The 18667-nt window shown below is 36.1% G+C and overlaps 1 protein-coding gene and 1 long non-coding RNA gene across 3 annotated transcripts in view; one reads left to right on the top strand and one right to left on the bottom strand.

Annotated features, from left to right (window-relative positions):
- Nucleotides 1–14197, bottom strand: part of DSG3 (desmoglein 3) — a 28457-nt gene extending 14260 nt beyond the window's left edge. The window contains exons 1-8 of the mRNA XM_024235941.3: nt 14091–14197; nt 5578–5613; nt 4932–5063; nt 3558–3713; nt 2912–3056; nt 2078–2244; nt 1135–1263; nt 684–869 (exon numbers count right to left, since the gene is read on the bottom strand). Coding sequence (XP_024091709.3) covers nt 684–869; nt 1135–1263; nt 2078–2244; nt 2912–3056; nt 3558–3713; nt 4932–5063; nt 5578–5613; nt 14091–14138 — 999 coding nt within the window. The 5' untranslated portion in view covers nt 14139–14197. The remainder of the gene's footprint in view (nt 1–683; nt 870–1134; nt 1264–2077; nt 2245–2911; nt 3057–3557; nt 3714–4931; nt 5064–5577; nt 5614–14090) is intronic.
- The window catches only part of LOC134760293 (uncharacterized), a 121836-nt gene continuing 110967 nt past the window's right edge, over nt 7799–18667 (top strand). Inside the window, exon 1 of one of the 2 annotated variants that reach the window (XR_010137571.1) lies at nt 7799–7902. This is a non-coding gene — a long non-coding RNA (uncharacterized LOC134760293). The remainder of the gene's footprint in view (nt 7903–18667) is intronic. The other variant, XR_010137572.1, reaches the window with a different exon arrangement.

The following is an 18667-nucleotide window of genomic DNA, read 5'->3' as shown; positions in this document are numbered from 1 at the left end:
CTCAAACAAAAGCAAAAACAGAAACAAAAACACCACAACCACAACCACAACAACAAAAAACAAAAACCAACCAAACAAACAAAAAACCAAAGTGCTGTACCAAGGAAAGGGCCCAGATCACACTCTCAGATAAGGAGTCTATCATAGCCAAGCATATTAAAAGCTTTACTCAATTATTTATCTTTTATTTTGCAGATTTTGTTCATAAATTCCCATTTTGTGGGAAGAGTTGCAATTTATTCTCTATTGACTGTAGCTAATCCATTTAAAACCGATGGACAAATGGGCAAGACATGATTCCATCTATTCTTATCTTGTCCTAACTTCAATCTGATTGTTGCGAATGAGATTAAGTCAAGAAATGTGTTTTGCTTTCTTGTGCTTAAAGTATGGACACCCATAATATATTACCATGTGCTTAAAGTATACATCATCACTCCCATAACATGTTAGTGTGTTTGTGTTTACTACAGAAAGTTCAACAGCTTGGAACGAGTTCAAGATGTTAAGAGAGGTTGTCCTCAGGTAATGCGGCTCTATGGGGATTACAAAAAATTCAATCTACTTTTATGTGTTTTCTGTAATAAAGTGATATTAACAAATAAATACATTTTATCTGTAGAAATGATCATTTTGGTTAATACAGAATTTTTTTTTACCAATGAAGGGAAGTCAGACCTTACCTTCACCACTTTCAGGATGCCTTCATTAGTTCTAGGATCAGTTTGTATTTCAAACCAATTTCCTTCATTCCCAGAGGTAAAGAAATATACTGCAAGCCAATTATCTGTGTACTCTTCATCCAAATCTGTTACTTGAAATCGAAGTAATTCAGAACTTAAAATATTTTCTTCAATACGTGCTGAATACTGAAAAGGCAAGAAGCAGAATTAAAGACCTAATGACAGGTTTTACACGGAGGGATTATGTTTCTTCTAAATGGTAATCCTTATTTCTCAAATTATGTATTTCCTTCTTCTGATTACTGAATTCTTATATTTTTTAAAAAGCATATTTCTTTAAAGATAAGTGCAGAGAACTTAAATAAAAACCAACAAACAGGCAAGTCCTGAATTAGGATTTCAAAGTAGTAAATATATATCTAAATGATTCTTTAAGGAGCAATGGGTGTACCTGAGAGTCTCTAAACATTGGGAAGTTATCGTTGACATCTTTCACTTTAATATTACATTCACATTGAGTTGATAGTCCTTCTCCATCTTTGTCTGCACCACTCACAACCAGACGATAGCTGCTAGCTTGCTAATTTTGGATAAAAAATAAAGAAAAATAATTAATCTCTAAGAATTATAAATGGAAACTACTTGATTCCTATGGGTAAGGAGGTAGAAGTATTCAATTTTATGTAGAAGACATTTGTGGGCTCTGGATGGTTGGGTGGAGGTCTTTAAGGGGCTAGGGCAGGTTTTCTGTTTTGTGAGCTTCTTATGGCAGGACTGTACCGTATCCTTGGAGCAAAAATGGGCAATGAGTAGGGTGGGAGTAACAAGCTCACTTATGGAGCTTCTCTGTTAGTCTATTGGGAAAGCCATTTGTATAAAAATAATATGGAGTCTGACAGGGTAGCCTGTGGTAATGGAGATAGAAGGTGGTGGTGGTAGGTAATGAGGGGGATTGGAGAAGGAGATTCTTTAGTGCTCTGGAAGCAGGGATAAAATTAAGAGAAGTCAGGAGGAAAAGTGTGATATAAAAGAAGGCTTTATTCCAGACAGAAATTTCTCCCTTCATCTAAGACACTTGCTTCTCCTCCATCACATGAGGAGTTAGCTGCAGTTCAATCTTTGTCCAGTATGTCTATGTCAATGCCTTCTTTCATTGCCCCTATTTAACTTCCACTGGTGTGTTCAGGGTACAATTGAGTCTGCAAGTGCCCGGTACACATCTCGCCTCACCAGAATCACATTTAAAAATGCAAACAATTTCCCTAGATTAGCCAAGTTAAGTACTGAGAACCTCTTTTCTTTTTTTATTTTTGGGTAAAATGGAGTCACCTCTCTTGGTTTTCTTATAATCAAACCCTTTATTCTTGAATGTTCTCCCAAGTGCTTTGCTATACCTCTCGGTCAAGAGAATTGGTCAAAGTACGGACTTCCCCAGTGTTTCTGCTTAGGAGGAACATGGGTGTGCCTGCTGGTTCCTGAGAGACAATTTTGAAGGCAATTTTAGAATTCAAGTGGTTTGGTTCATCTGCATCTGTGGCATTTAGTATCATCACCAGTGAGTCTAGGAATACAGGAAAATGTTTATTAGAGAATATGTAACAATTAACATTATGTTTACTTTAAATATTCCAAACAAGTTCACATTGATGCTAATTTTTAAATATCCTAAAATCATCTATATGTTCAAAAAATTGTATATCACTTGTGATACCTCTTTCTGTCTCTCCCAACCGGGTAGAACTGTGCTTCCTTCCATACAAACTCTTCAGTTCTCTCTAAGCCTTACCTTTGCTGAGATTGAGGCTATATTCTATCTCAATTTTCTCCCTTGATAGATTGTCATAATTCTCCCCTTTCCACAAATTATCCAAGTAATGTGAGTGTGTCTCTGTCCCTTACAGCCTAAAAGAGCCCAGCTGATGCATCCAGGCTACCCAAGGCTGCCTGTTTAGTTTTGTGACTGCCAAATGCTCATATAAATTGTATATATAGAATAAGATACTATTGACCTGATAACCAGACTATAACTAGAAATACAGTGATAGTAAATAATTAGCTCAAATACGCATTTTAGAAAGGAAGACCCAGATTTATCTTAATGAATTTTATTTTTCAAAACTACTGATTAAACTAAGAGCATAAATTAGTTTATAAGAATGACATATTGTAGTAGGACTCATTTTTGAAAGTAGATAAACTGAAAGTGGTAAGTACTGTAAAAGACTTACTTGAGGCACTATTTTCTTCAATTTCACCCATGAAAATTTGTTGTGAAAATACTGGAGGATTATCATTAATATCCAAAATTTTAACCGTTAGTATAAGTGGTTTCTCTACATCTAGTCCTTGGGCATTTAGAGCCCGACATGTGATCTAGGAACAGAGGGAAAATGTGGATTATTACTCTGCAATCAGTTTTCATACTATTAAAACTTGTAGAAATAAGGCCTCTGTTGGCATGTACATAACTTTCATACAAAGAAGAAATGTTTCCCCAAAGGGTAGACAAAGTGGAAAAAGGTAGACAAAGAAGAAATGTTTCCCCAAAGGGTAGACAAAGTGGAAAAAGGTAGACAAAGAAAAAAAAGTTTGTCTGCTCTGGGCAGACAAACTGGGCAAGTTGCCCCTTCCACCAGGCTAATGCTGTGTCATGGCAAACTGAAGCACTTGGCATGCTAGATTTCAGCCCTCACTCATGCACCCTCTGCTGTGTTCCCTCAGGCGAGGCTCTGTGGAGGGACTAGTATTGTTATTTGCTGGTGGACTGATTCATGTACTGAACTCTCCTCTAAATTTACCAGTAGAAAAGTGTCACTTTCTAAAGCGATGGTGTGCAAGGAGAAGGGTAGCCCAATGTTGAGGACCCAAACTTACCAGGAAGCTTGGAGTTTCCTCCCGGTCAACTATAGCTGTTATGTTAATATCGCCAGTGTTTTTGTCAACAACAAAGATTCCAAAAGGCGGCTGATCAATTCCCACTCCAGAGATTCGGTAGGTAATTTTCTGGGTCGCTTGGTAATCTGAAGTAATCTACAGCCCCAAATACCAAAAACGTTGAGGTGACCATCACTCAAGTCTTTCCCTCTCCACTCCCACTTCCATAGTCTAAAGTCATCTGTTCATTCGATTCACTCTTTTTGACATTGTGCCATTTACTTTTTGCCCTGATAGATACTAGGAATATGAAATATAATCAAACCATTGTTTTTGACAACCAGCCTGAACCAATGATGGGTGCTAATCATTTTAGTGTTAGAATATTTGCTCAGACTGTGGCCACATGATAGTGTTAAAATGTTAAAAGAAAGTCAGACATTTAATATTGACAAGGCTACTCCTGAAGGCTCCCTCTTTACCTGACAACATTAAAAAACAAAAGATATTTATTTAGTTTAAATAGGGGGAAGTGGAGAGACAAAAAGGGAAAGAGATCGTATGGTAGGGTTAAAATATGTATTAAAATAATTTACTTTTTATTATTGTAATTTTAAAGCTTTTTAACATGAAAAATGTGAAATATATATAAAGTTAGAATAGTATAACAGGCTGGGCGTGGTGGCTCACGCCTGTAATCCAAGCACTTTGGGAGGCTGAGGCGGGCAGATCATGAGGTCAGAAGTTCGAGATCAGCCTGGCCAATATGGTGAAACCCCGTCTCTACTAAAAATACAAAAACAATTAGCCGGGCATGGTGGCGCACGCCTGTAATCCCAGCTACTCGGGAGGCTGAGGCAGGAGAATTGCTTGAACCTGGGAGGAGGAGGTTGCAGTGAGCCGAGATTGCGCCACTGCACTCCAGCCTAGGAGGCAGAGTGACTCCATCTCAGAAAACGAAAGAAAGAAAGAAAGAAAGAAAGAAAAAGAATAGTATAATAAACCTGATACATCCTATCACTGAGCTTCAACAGTTATCAATACACAACCAATCCAAATTTTGCTCCCAACCATTTCTCTGTCTTATACATGCATTATTTTTCCTATTTGTTTGCTAGACTCTGTATCCAAGTAAGCCTTCTGTATTAAAATTGGTCAATATGTCTCAATTCTTTTTCATAACCCTAGAAGCTACCTTCCTTTCTCTCTTTCTCTCATTATTATTATTATTGTACTATTTTGTTGAGGATACCAGTTCACTTGTTCTGTGGACTCCCCAGTCTTCATTCTGTTATTTGGAATTGCCGTATTATTTTAATTTACACCTTATACATTTATTCTAAAAACTCATACGCCCCTGTCGATATAACTTACCTTGGCAATTGGGTTTCTTTTTGAGTTATCTTCTCCTTCTCTGCATGGTTTGGCAAATTTCACCCATTCACGTTTTTGCCTTCTTTTAGCTTGTTGCACAGTCATCTCTTCTTCGTCATATTGACCTTTAGTCTTATGTAAAAAGGGATTCCATTTGTTATGCAAATTAATGGCAATTTTTGCTTAGAATATTGATTACGGACACCTAGTTGGGGAACTCCCTATGTTTCAAGATCACTAAGACTGTTAGGTATCTAATTAGCTCTACCTGATACTTTGTCAAGCAAGTAATAAATGTTAAATAACTAAAATAATTACAAAGCTATGTGATTTTTAATATTAGCATTTAGTCATATTTTATATTTTCTTTTTATACTCCACAGTATCTTACTGGGCCCATAGGGTTTGACCAGCTGATTTGTTTAAGATAAGAAGAAAAGAATGCATGAAATAAATTATAATAATGATATTTATGGATGACTAGTTTTAAAATATTGTTATCAGTTACTAGAATTTTAATTTTATATATTTTCACAATTAAATTATTGAATAATTTTAGAAATTAAATATTCATTTCTACTAAACACAATTTAATTTTTTAAACTAAACTATTATTTTAAGTACAAAAACCTTTTTCATACTTTACCTCTATTCGCAATTCTCCATGAACCAATATGACCACCTGCAGACATTTAAATAAAGTCGAATTAAATGTGAATTCTTCAAATAAGGAATTATATATAATGAATAATCCTGATTATTATATTCCATTGTTCATATTGTGATTTGTTTCTATTTCAAAAAAAGTAAGTTTCAAGAAGCAATAATCAAAGGGTAAGTTCCTAATAGGAAAAGGAATATTACTGTCAATATAAACACATTCCACCAGTTTTTTAATTGACTACAGAATTTTGATGACATAAAGAAGAACCTATTGGACTTTGCAAAAACTATGCCTAATAGTCAGTTGCAGCAACCACACAATTCTTACCTGGCTGCTTTATACACAGTTCCTGGAAGCTATGAAAGTCATCGCTTTGGGAAACATTGGTAAGCACCATTGTGAAATGCTTCAGAAAGGGGCTACAGGGGATTATTAAAAACCATCAGCCACCCAACTGATTTGTAGGAAGGCGATCCTGTATTAGTCCTCTACAATTACAGAACATTTTCTTTAATTGTACAAGTGAAAAGAATGGAATGGAACTAGTCTGGTTTAGAGAACAAAACATAAAAGATGAGGATATGCTATTCCAATCACAAACCCTGTTTGCAGTGAGACATGGATCTGTTCATCTCTGCTCTATTACTTCAATTTAAATACTGAACTTAATTTTCAGAGTGGTCCAAAAAAATTAAATGACAGTAAAGTGAAGCCATGTAGGCTAGGGTCTTCACCTTCTCAAGAGCATATGAGACGTTCATCTGTGTCATTTTTCATCTTCTGTTCTGCCTGGCATGCATTACCTCTTTCTACTCCACCCACTTAAATATTGCTCATCCTTTCAGATCCATCAAGTTCCAACAACCTCCATGAAACTGTCTTTACTGATGTCTCTTTTTCTGAGTTTGTACAACACATATTCTGTACCATGAAATTTAGCCCATGATGGTTTAACCACAGTTTATTATTTCTTGTTTTATGCGCATGAAAGAATTTCTGTGCTGAGCCAGGAGTATTGTAAACTTTCCAATTCAGTGCTATTAGGTTATTTTTTTTTCTTGTAACCCTCATAGGTGCTTAACAAGTATTTGCTAATCCACTGATTATCTGATGAATCTGGTAGGAAAATAATGGTGGAAAATAAGTCAGAAGAAAAAAACTAGAAGAGTAGTAACAGTAGCTAATGTTTATTGTGTATTTTCGGTATCAGCTGCTACTCCTAGAGCTTTATACTTACTGTCTCATGTAATACTTACAGCAGGCACCTGAAGGAGATTCTAGTATTATCATCCCTATTATACAGATGAAGAATTGGAGACAAGAGGGAATGAATACTTTGCCCTAGCTAATGGCCATAATAGGATAGCGACCGCAGCAGCCTAACTCCAGAGCATGTACCTCACTACTACTAAATTCTTTTTTTTTTTTTTTTTTTTTGAGATGGAGTTTCTATCTTTTTTCCCTGGCTGGAGTGCAATTTTTGCCCGGGCTAGAGTGCAATGGTGCGATCTCGACTCACTGTAACCTTCATCTCCCAGGTTCAAGAGATTTTCTTGCCTTAGCCTCCCAAGTAACAGGGATTACAGGCGTGGGCACACCACCACACCCGGCTAATTTTGTATCTTTAGCAGAGATGGAGTTTCACCATGTTGGCTAGGCTTGTCTCGAACTCCTGACCTCAGGTGATCCACCCGCCTTGGCCTCCCAAAGTGCTGGGATTACAGGTGTGAGCCAACTACTGCTAAATTCTAACCAAAGTTGTCATAAAGAGGAAAAAAAAAAAACTAATGGTACAAAGAAAATTATATGACAGTCAATTTAGATTTCTATTTGGCAAAAGACTATGATTGCTCCTGAAACAATGTAGATTTATTACAGTGTTTATTTTCTAGGGTTATAATGAATAGACTAGTCCAAGTCTGAACCAAATGAGTAATTATGTCAGACATAAGATGTCAGGACTCTTCCCTTCTAGACATTCCAGCTGAAACCTTGATTCCAAAGAGTGTGTGTTCAAATTTGTCATGGAAAAGAACCATTACTTGTGGTTATAACATGTCTCAAAATTATTTTCCAACATTGTTGCTCTTTTTAAAGCAATACCTTGAGTTACTTGGTAGAAAAGACCAGAGCAATGTAGTAACTGCACAATTCCTTTCTCAGAGCATAAGAATGACTCAGCTACACGTGAGAGGAGGGATGGGCCAGGCAGGCTCCCCTTTACAGGAAAACTGGAGAGTCATCTCGAAAATATGAATCATGCTTGGACTAGCCCTACAGAGAATGATTCTTCTAATACACAATAAGGTACAATTTCTGTTTTCCTGGGAAGTAGGTGATGGGAAACATTTCTGAATATTGCAATGATCTTTAGATTTTTAGAGGACAGCACAGCCTTACATTATTTAGAATAGTATTTTTTTTAAAAAAGTTATTTTAGTTAATATTTATATAATGGCTACTTGTTTTAGTTAATTTGCTAATATAATAATTTTGGATATTTTAAAACAATTTATGTGTTTTTATTTGTAAATCTATTTTCATTGACAAAATTGTATATATTTATCATGTACACGTTGTTTTGAGATATGTATAAACTATGGAATGACTAAATCAAGCTAATAAATACTTACATAGTTTTCTGACGATTTGAATGAACTAAGTTGTCTCTTTTGGTGGCCTGGATTGGAAATACCAATGTGGAGAAAACCTCCCTTATCTTGAGAATTACTGTACTTTTCTTTCTTTTTGTTTTCTGGTTACTTCGTAAATTTTAATTATATGATTTTTAAACCATTGATATAGCCTTAATGCCTTGGTATAGATATGAATTACAAATATTATCAAAAGCAAATCTAATTATTAAATTTAAAAAATATATGAAATAAAGCAATTTGATATCCATATGCTCTATTTGTTAATAAAAATGTATATGGTTGTATCATTAAGGTTCCTATTGAATATGGTATGTACACAATAAATATAATCTGAGGATATGGGTAGCTAGATTAAACAAAAAGCAAGTATAATAGCACCTGCTCTTTACTTTAGTTTGGCCGAGAACTTGTTTGGGATAACCTCATATTTTAGTGTGGCAGGGGACAGAACATAAGACTATGGATTAGATGCAGGTAGCTCATCCCAGCCAGGCCTAGGGCCTGACTACACTTCTGATTTCTAGAATGGGGATTCTTGGGGAAATTTGCAGAATGAATTAGATAATTCAAATAAATCAGTCCAAATTATAAACTTGATTTTGTATTTATTAAATTTTTTTGGGAAAAATGTCATGAAATATACACAGGTAAGTAATATCATTCATATTAGCATCTTTCATAATATCTCATAGCTTTCTATATATATTGAAATTTAAAATTTAAAAACTCCAAAACATTGTGATAAACTTTGTATTTATCAAAGCAAATTCCTTAATTGAACAAAGTTGATATATGTCTAATTACTTGGAAATTATTTAATTGTGAAGAATTCAATTTCCAATAACTGATTTTTAGAGTAAACTCAATTAATTTAGAAAGTTAAGCCTTGTATCATGAAAGAATGCTAAGAAAAATAAATATCCCTGGATATTCTTAAATGCTCATTTGAAATGCTGTGTAGGCTGCAGTCAAGTATGATAATATAAAATTGGATACTGGATTCTGAATCACTGAATTTAAATCCAACTCCCAACCATGTACTAGCATATAACTTGGGAACATTCCTTAATCTTTCAGTTTCTTCATCTGTACAATAGGAATAATAATTAATTTTACTTACCTTATAGGTTTGTTGTGAGGATTAAATTAATAGATGTAAAGCACATAGGTGAGCCCTAGCCCAAAATAAGTTAGTTTTATTAAATTGCCATTTGATAAAATGTTAACCAATTCTGTCACCAAACTTCAAAAGAGGTATAAAAGAGCTTTTTTTTTTTTAGACGGAGTCTTGCTCTGTCACAAGGCTGAAGTGCAGTGGTGCCATCTCAGCTCACTGCAACCTCTGCCTCCCGGGTTCAAGTGATTCTCCTTCCTCAGCCTCCCGAGTAGCTGGAACTACAGGTGCGCACCACCAAGCCCAGCTAATTTTTGTGTTTTTAGTAGAGATGAGGCTTCACCATGTTGGTCAGGATGGTCTCAATCTCTTGACCTCATGATCTGCCTGCCTTGGCCTCCCAAAGTGCTGGGATTACAGGCATGAGCCACTGCACCCAGCCTAAAAGAGCCATTTTTATATGAAGTGACCTGTTATTATTCACTGTCAAGGTGCATAAGATTGTTCTCTTTCTTGACCATGAGAAAGAGAAAAGAAACAGTACTCCACTGTACAGTTGTGTAGGTTGCTCCTTGAATAATGCCAGGGCACTGCTCACGCTGTAGTTTATGTGAATGCACCTCCTGGAGTTGTGCAGTGTACAACCTAGCCAGCTGCACAGCAGCTCTCCAAGAAAAAGGTGTATATTAGACAGATTCAATTATTCATCTTGTGATTATGGGTAGTAACCAATCGTCTATGTAATTTTCTTATGGTGAACTACCCAAAGCAAGGCCTCACCTTAGGCTACCAGCTTGACTCTTAACTGGACAGAAAGAGCCAAAGGCTAAAAGGTTTGTGAGAAACCTCATGAGCACTGAGTGTTCTAGCTCCAGATGAAAACCGGTTTCAGGTATGAAGCAAGAGGGAGTGCTAATTGGTAGAAGTAATTACATCTTTCCTGACTTCTGCCCAAGTAGGCAGGGCTGGAAGAACCACTTGGCAAGGTTATTCTGATTTTAGAATATTAACTTTTTGGGAGGTTCAGTAGGACATTTATTTTTATATGTATTAGCAGTGCTGGAAACTGGGTCAATCAGGAGAAGAAGAGGTATCTTAGAGATTTTTCATTTTGTTAAACATTTGGGCCATTTAGCCTAGAATTCTTTTTCTAAAGATTTTCTTTTTAGATGTTTTATAGAAAACAAAGTGGTTGAAGATAGTTGTGCTGTATTTAGAACACTTGCTAACTCAAACTTGATATTTAAACTACTTCTCTCTTTTTCCTACCACCAACTTCTTTAAAAAAATTGTACTCTAAAAATCTTTAGATTTCAAACATCTCTATTAATTTTTAGTGAGGAAAGCTTTACCTAATATAGTAACATAAAGTTATATAGCAAATTGTCCAAATGCTCATAGCAGTGTTGGATGACAAACTGTTTCAGATTTGGTGGACTACAAAACACAATGGTTTCCTCTGAAGATAAATTTTTTTCAAAAGATTAAACCTCTGAAGATAAGCATTTTCAACCATGAGTCCTTTCCTCAAAAACGTTTATTTTACATTGCATAAAATGGATCAAACAAGCACAAGAAACTGATAAATATTACATTTTTTTCAATAGTAGTTATTCCCCATGCCTTCTCCTCCCAAATATAGCTGTTATTTTTTCCTGTCAATTTAAAAATTGATACGACAACTGTTTTTGATATACTTTTTAGCTCAAGACAAATGTAGGCCCTTTCTTGACTTACTAACACTGGTATCCATGGTTATTTGAGATAGTAAGACACAATATTAAGAAGTTATCAATAATTACCCCATTACTAAAAATAGTACAAGTGATAAAAATTAGAGGGTTTACAATTCACTTCATCTTTCTCACAGCACTTTTTAATTGTTTTGCATGCATTGCTGCTTTATTCTCACTATGACCATTTTCATTAGGCAGGGGGTGGGGTGTGATTCTTATTTGACAGTTGAGGAAACAAAGCCTGTAGTGAGTCAGTGGCGTAGCCAGAGATTTAAGTCTATGACTTTGCTATTATTTCTCATGTATGGTCACTGGATGGTGGATTATTACAAAACCTTCAAACACATCTGCCAACTTTCAGAACCCACCCTGCAACAACAAAAGACGAGCATTCCCACTTCAGAATGCTTTAGAAAACATTGCTTCTTCCCCCCATAACCACATTATTTCAAAACTCTGGGTGGCTTCCCACTTGTAAAAGGTTTCCATGAGCCTTCACAAAATGCACTTTTCAATCTGACCCTCAGCTGCCTTTCCAATTCATGTCCAGATTCTCCAAAGCAAACTGTCATTCTAGTCAAACTGGTGTGTCCATTTCCCCTAGGCAAATCCTAACTGTGCCTGCCTTTGAATATACTCTTCTGACAACCCAAGAGATCTCCTTTTGGCCCGCCCATCAATACTTATCCCAAATCAGCTCAAATTTCACTGAATCCATAAAGACTTGATTGCCTCACTCCTGACTGACACCGCCTTCTATAAATAGCATTAATAGTAGACCAGTACTGTCCAATAGAAAGATAAAAACCACAAATGAAAGCCACACATAATTAAAAAATTTAGTCACACTTAAAATGTTTTTAAAAGGTGAAATGCATTTTAACGATACGTTTAACTTAATCTAATACATCCAAAATACTATCATTTCAACATGTAATCAACATAAAAAATTATTAATGACATATTTTACATTCTTTTGTTCATTCAAAGTCTTCTTCAAATTATGATGTATATTTTATATTAAATAGCACACCTCAACTCAGACCAACCACATTTCAAATGGCTTAAAACCACATGTGGCTAGTGGCTACCATATTGGACAGAGTAGGTCTAGACCACTCAGTTGAACAATTATGTATGAAGTTATATTGTTGTTTAAACAGCATGTGTATGTAAAATTTTCCTGAGTGGAACAAAATACATGTCATTTCATAGTTTCCTTTATGACTTAGAATTATAGGGACATTGTGTGGGAGTTTTATAGTTTAGAGAAGGCTCATTAAATCATTCATTTATTCATTCTTCAAACAATTGCATGTCCACTCTAAGACAGATATAATAAGCATTGGGAATATAAAAATAAAAATTAGCCTCAATATAAGGATGTCACAGTCACTCCAGAATCAGAGGGGTAATTGAGAGTGGCCCATATGTCAAAGCAAAAAAAAAAGAGCCCCCCTTAGCTTGTGGTGGCCCAATCCTATGTCCTCATGGCAATACTATCCCAACAGCCTGTGCTGCATGGCCCCTAACTTCCTGAGCTTTGCCATTGGCTAGGACATAGGGGTTATCAGACTACCTGGAGTTCAGCCCAGATATTTCCCATCTGGAAAGGTGGGAAAGTCATACAACAGTCACATTTCTCTTTAACAACATCCTCCTTTCAAATAAACTCATCAGGTACTGAAAACAGTTACATTGTTGTAATAGAAATAGAATCTTAGAGGCTGGGTGCAGTGGCTCACACCTGTAATCCCAGCATTACGGGAGGCCGAGGTGGATGGATCCATTGAGGCTAGGAGTTTGAGACTAGACTAGTCAACATGGCAAAACCCCATCTCTACTAAAAATACAAAAAAATTAGCTGGCTGTGGTGGTGCATGCCTGTAATCTCAGCTAGTCAAGAGGCTGAGGCACGAGAATCACTTGAACCCCAGAGGCGGAGGTTGGAGATCGCACCACTGGACTCCAGCCTGGGTGACAGAGCCAGACCTTGTCTCAAAAAAAGAAAAAAAAAAATCTTAGGGAGAGCTAAGAAAGTCCTTTCTTGAGATCTATCTCCCTGTGACTTCTTGAAGTCCATTTATCTCAATTTTTTAGATGAAGAAATGAGGTAAATTGATGCCTAGGCCAACCCAGCTTATCATGGAAACCATACGAATTAGCATTAGGAATTGTTTTGACATTCATTTTTAAGGTATATTTAACTATTTTGATATCTCCATATAACAGATAATACTGTGACTTTTTTTTTTTTGCTATAAGAACACAGCTAAGAAGTAAGTTAGTCTGTAACATCCAGGTTTTAAACAGTCTGTAACATTCCGTTTCTCTTTTAGATAATACTATGTACAACTTTCTCAATCAACAGAAGTATTATTCTTCTGAAAAAATGGCTTTAAAATGTTGTATGTCTTTCCCCCCACCCCCAAAGGCTGACATTTTCTTTTGGCACATAATAGCTAAACATAAATACTTACTTAATAATCCTCCCAACTTCTCTAGAGTCAAACACTGCTTTGATTTTAATTCTGCGATTTTTTACTTTTAAAAGCATATCAGGTATCAAGCCCAGGCGTGTAGAGTTCTTAGCTATATGCTAAGACACACGTAATCTTGGAAAATAAAAGTGGCTCCTGTGTTCTTGTTTGTGGGTTAGAAAAACTAATAAAAGCATAACTTTAAAGAAAGTGAAAATGTTGTGGAAAATATAACCTGTGATTAAGATTACTTAATTCATTAGCTAAAAAAAAAATTCGAAATGGTTTTTAAAACTCATTTCTTTCTGGTTTATTTTTCTATGTAAAACACAACACAAAAAACAACAAAAGAAGGAAATTGGTAACGTTCACAATTTCATTTTAAAGTGTTGATTTCCACTGCACTCCTTTTAGAATTTATAATAAAGATTGAGCAATCAAATATAATATTCTTTAACAAGGGAGGAAGCAGGGAAGTTTGTGATTATTAGGAAAATCCAGGACTTACCATGAAGATGGCCAGAGCTCCTGTAGCTCTGGGGAAGAGCCCCATCATTGTCTCTGATTTCCCTGGTGAACAAGTCCAACTGAGCCGCTGCTTCTATCCTGCCAGCCGTCTGCAGATGATGTCTAAGAAAAGCCCTCTGCAGCGTCTCTGCTGCCTTCCGAAGGAGTCTACAGATGGTCTGTTATGCGGTCCCTCCCCACCCTAAACCAAGGGTAGGTCTCACCAGAAACGCTTGCATCACCTTTGCTCCCAGGTAAAAACTTAGCCACACCTCAATTCCTAAAGCAATGAAATCCTTTGTTGGAAGCTGAAAGAAAAGTTCACAGGCTAAAGACAAAGTTTAATAGGAAGGTACCAGATGAATAATAAATTAATCATGATGTGGAAGTGCAAAAGCTAGTCCGGACTACACTTTGTCAGTGTTGATGTCTTATGGCTGAATCTAGTTGACTATGGTTACAATGAAAACCGAAAAGCGAAGCAAAACATACAAAATCCTCCAAAATCTAACTTGTAAAAGAGCATTTATTTTCAGTCTGAGTATGTGTGGGTAGATCTAAAGTTAAGCAAAATGTAGATGTTAAGCAATGATATATTTTATTGAAAGGCACTAAAAATATGAAGAAGAAAAACATCCCATTAAGTAACTATGAATGTAGACTTTGAATAAAAAAATAGAAATAAAATCGAACAGTTATACGGTGCCTTGAATATTTGAAATATATAAATATTGCATTGCAAAATTACTCTGATAATACTCAAATGACATATTTTATACTGTATTTCTTTTCATTTATAACTTTCAAAAAAGCCTAGATTGCCTAATAAGGTAGATTATCTTGGTGCTCTTTTCATTACTCAAGACATTTTCCCCAGTGTGGTGAACCTGCTTGCTGTTACATACTCGGAGGTGCTTAAATATTTCGACTCTAACCCAAGATAAAGCAGAGGGGAAAAATTACCAGCCCCATTTTAGCTACTTTGCTTATAACATTAGAATTTAAAGTACTTTTTACAGTTTCAGAAATATTGAAAGAAAGTTTTGGTAGAAGAGCAATTTTATCTTTGCAAGTATTACACATTAGGTTTTAGAAACCACTTAATCACAGTTTTTTTTTGAATCGGGGTCTCGCTCTGTCGCTCAGACTGGAGAGCAGGGGCGCGATCTTGGCTCGCTGCAACCTCTGCCTCCCGGGTTCAAGCAATTCTCCTGAATTGAGGAGGCTGTCTCCTGCCTCAGGCTCCCGAGTAGTACAGAAAATGGAATATTATTCTTATTTATTTATTTATTTATTTACTTACTTACTTACTTGAGACGGCGTCTCGCTGTGTTGCCCAGGCTGGAGTGCAATGGCGCGATCTCGGCTCACTGCAAGCTCCGCCTTCCGGGTTCAAGTGATTCTCCTGCCTCAGCTTCCCGAGTAGCTGAGATTACAGGCGCCCGCCAACTCGCCCGGCTAATTTTTGTAGTTTTAGTAGAGATGGGGTTTCACTGTGTTAGTCAGGATGGTCTCGATCTCCTGACCTCGTGATCCTCCCGCCTCAGCTCCCAAAGTGCTGGGATTACAGGCGTGAGCCACCGCGCCCGGCCAATCACAGAGTATTTTAAGCAGAGAGGACTGTGTAGTCTAGGAGTTAGAAAAAACATCTTGTGAACAAAATTTTGTTTTTGTTTCTTTTTAAATTGTAGTAAAATATACATAACATAAAATCTATCATTTTAGCTATTTTTAAGTGTACAAATCAGTGGCATTAAATATATTCACATTGTTGTGCAACCATGACCATTACCACCCTTCATTTCCAGAAAAGTCTTGTTTTTGAAATAAAGACTTTGTAAATAAAGTTTTATTGGAACACAGCCATGCCCATTTGTTCATGCATTGTGAATGGCTGCTTTTGTGTTGTAACAACAGAGTTGATATGGATAGAGACTGTATGGCCACAAAGTCAAAAATATTTTCTTGTTCTTTACAGAAAAAAAGAAAAATTGCTCATCCCTGAGTGATACCATATATCTTAAATGGTATTTGTGACAAATCTGATGAGTGTTGATGCTAACAGAGAAATAATTAGGGAACCCTTAAAATCTGCTTCCACTAGGAAAGAAAATTTCAAAAGATCAAATTTGGTGTTCTCTGTAGAGTTCCCGCTAAATTCTATATATCATATTTTATGCACTTTTTGACTAAAATCAAAAAGTGAAATACTACTGAATCCTTTCCAACATGGGAAAACTGAGACACAGGACAACGTCTTTTCTGAGGAGGTGATTTCTGTGTGACTAGACTAGTCAACAAATAAATGTGATAAAATCTGAGCTGAGTACTATAGAATTTGTTAGTGATTTATATAATGTGGAATTCAGTGACCAAAATGTTGGTTACCTTTCTGAATTTAGTGTTTGAATTTGTTTAACAGTGGTGAGAGTTTGGGTTCATGTGGATGTATATGGGTGCTTTTTTCTTATAATATAATGTGAGGAAATATATAAGCATGGACAAACCCCATAATATACTAGAACTTATTTTTTGAATGAGGGGATTATAAATGTATTTTCATTTTTTCTTCATTACATCTTTATATATTACATTTTCTGATTTTGTTTTTTAATGAGGATACATTGTTTTTATAATTAAAAAAGAAAGTTATTTGGAAAATAATGTGAAGAAAGCTAGACTTTATGAATAACAGCATTCTAAACTTCAAGGCAGGGAAGAAGAGACAAACAATACACTTTTAGTTTTTTTCTTTCCCATCATTTAATATATTGCAACTCTTCAGGGTGTTATTGTGATGAAGGCAAAGGAGATTTTTAAAAATGATGGCCAGTGAATTGTATTTGTAAGCATACCTATTAAGTTGCATTGTGGACTAAATTCTAGATATGATTCACTTTGCTATGATTTGCATTTTCTAAAACTCCAGTTTGTTAACAATTTTAATTAACTAGTGCTTAAAAAGGTAATGATCATTCCACTATTAGCTTACCTGAACACAGGTTAAGGATTTCATTGGTAATACCATTTGGGGATTCTTGGTCAGGTAGTACATTAAGAGCAAATGCAGCCTTGATAGGAGTGTCGTATGGCACATTGGTCTGATGCAGGCTGGTTACATTTCTTGTCTCTGTACAGGATGATTGTAGAAAGCAATGACAAATCTCATCGTGCTGTCCATAGGCATTTGGGGATCTCTCATTTTTCCAAGTGCCCTTGACAGCACTGTGTTAAGCCAACACTTCCTTTCCTTTGGAAGATTGGGGACCTCAGTATGGTAATAAAGCACCCTTGTATTGGGGCTACATTTACACGGTGTTAGGAGGGTAATCTGCAGGTTAGTCCTGCTGGGACGTGCATTTGTGTAGAGCCTCTGGACTTAGCAGTTCTTTCTCTTTTTTTCTCATTTATGTTTGGAAAAGGAAAGAAGGAAGGATTTTTCCGTGTTTTCTAGTGAGTGGTTATGTTATTTATTCTCTAGATAATGTCTTTGGAAACCAAAGCCCAACCTGAAACTGGATCTTACTCAAGAGGTTGAAATAAAGATAAGAATTATAACACTATCATAATCACTAAAAGGGATCTTCATTGTGTGTGTAGATTGTGCTTCAATTAATGTGCCATGTTGAAAATGTATGAGTTGGAAAGTGGGTACAACACATCACAGGTTGAAAAAGCTAAAGAAACCATTTCTCTCTTTGGTGGAAATTGTACCATGTTGTATTGTCACATAAGGAGTGAAGCAATAAGAATGAATATTTATTCCAATGGGCAGTATCTTCAGATGTTTCCATGATGTTTCTAGAACTCATTATCTACAGAACTTTTATTGCCTATTAAGTAGAGAATGTTAATTAACTTTGCTTTCACTGGCAAGGCTCCACTGGCTTTAGTTTGTTTTGACGGGAAACATGTAATATATCTTATATCTCAGAAGTTACTAATTTTTGGTGTTTAATTATTCTTGAATATCCAGAAATTCATGAATTGAGATCATAGTTCCACATATCACGCATTAACAAAATTATATATACATCTCGGGCCGGGCATGGTGGCTCACGCCTGTAATCCCAGCACTTTGGGCTTCTAAGGCAGGTGAATCACCTGAGGTCAGGAGTTTGAGACCAGCCTGGCCAACATGGTGAAACCCCGTCTCTACTAAAAATACAAAAAAATTAGCCGGGCGTGGTGGCTTGAGCCTGTAATCCCAGAAGGGTAATCTTGGAAGGCTGAGGCAGGAGAATCTCTTGAACCCTGGAAGCGGAGGTTGCAGTGAGCCAAGAAAGCGCCACTGCACTCCAGCCTGGGTGACAGACTGAGACTCTGCTTCAAAAAACAAAACAAAACAAAACAAAAAAACCCAAAGTTATACATACATCTTGAAATGGCTTGCAAAAATAATGATCTGTCACTTTTTGTTACTCAAAGTAATGGAAATCGTACACCTCTTCCCTCAGGATCATCATATGAAAATATCCAGAAATGTAACAAAATGCAATAATTGTGCATCTGTAGAGAACAGTCTGCACTTGAATAATTGGTAAAAGGAGCTGTTAACCCAACTTCCTTTTAGATGGT

Source organism: Pongo abelii, chromosome 17, assembly GCF_028885655.2.
Source record: "Pongo abelii isolate AG06213 chromosome 17, NHGRI_mPonAbe1-v2.0_pri, whole genome shotgun sequence".
Taxonomy (NCBI): domain Eukaryota; kingdom Metazoa; phylum Chordata; class Mammalia; order Primates; family Hominidae; genus Pongo; species Pongo abelii.
This window is presented reverse-complemented; position numbering and strand designations above follow the sequence as displayed.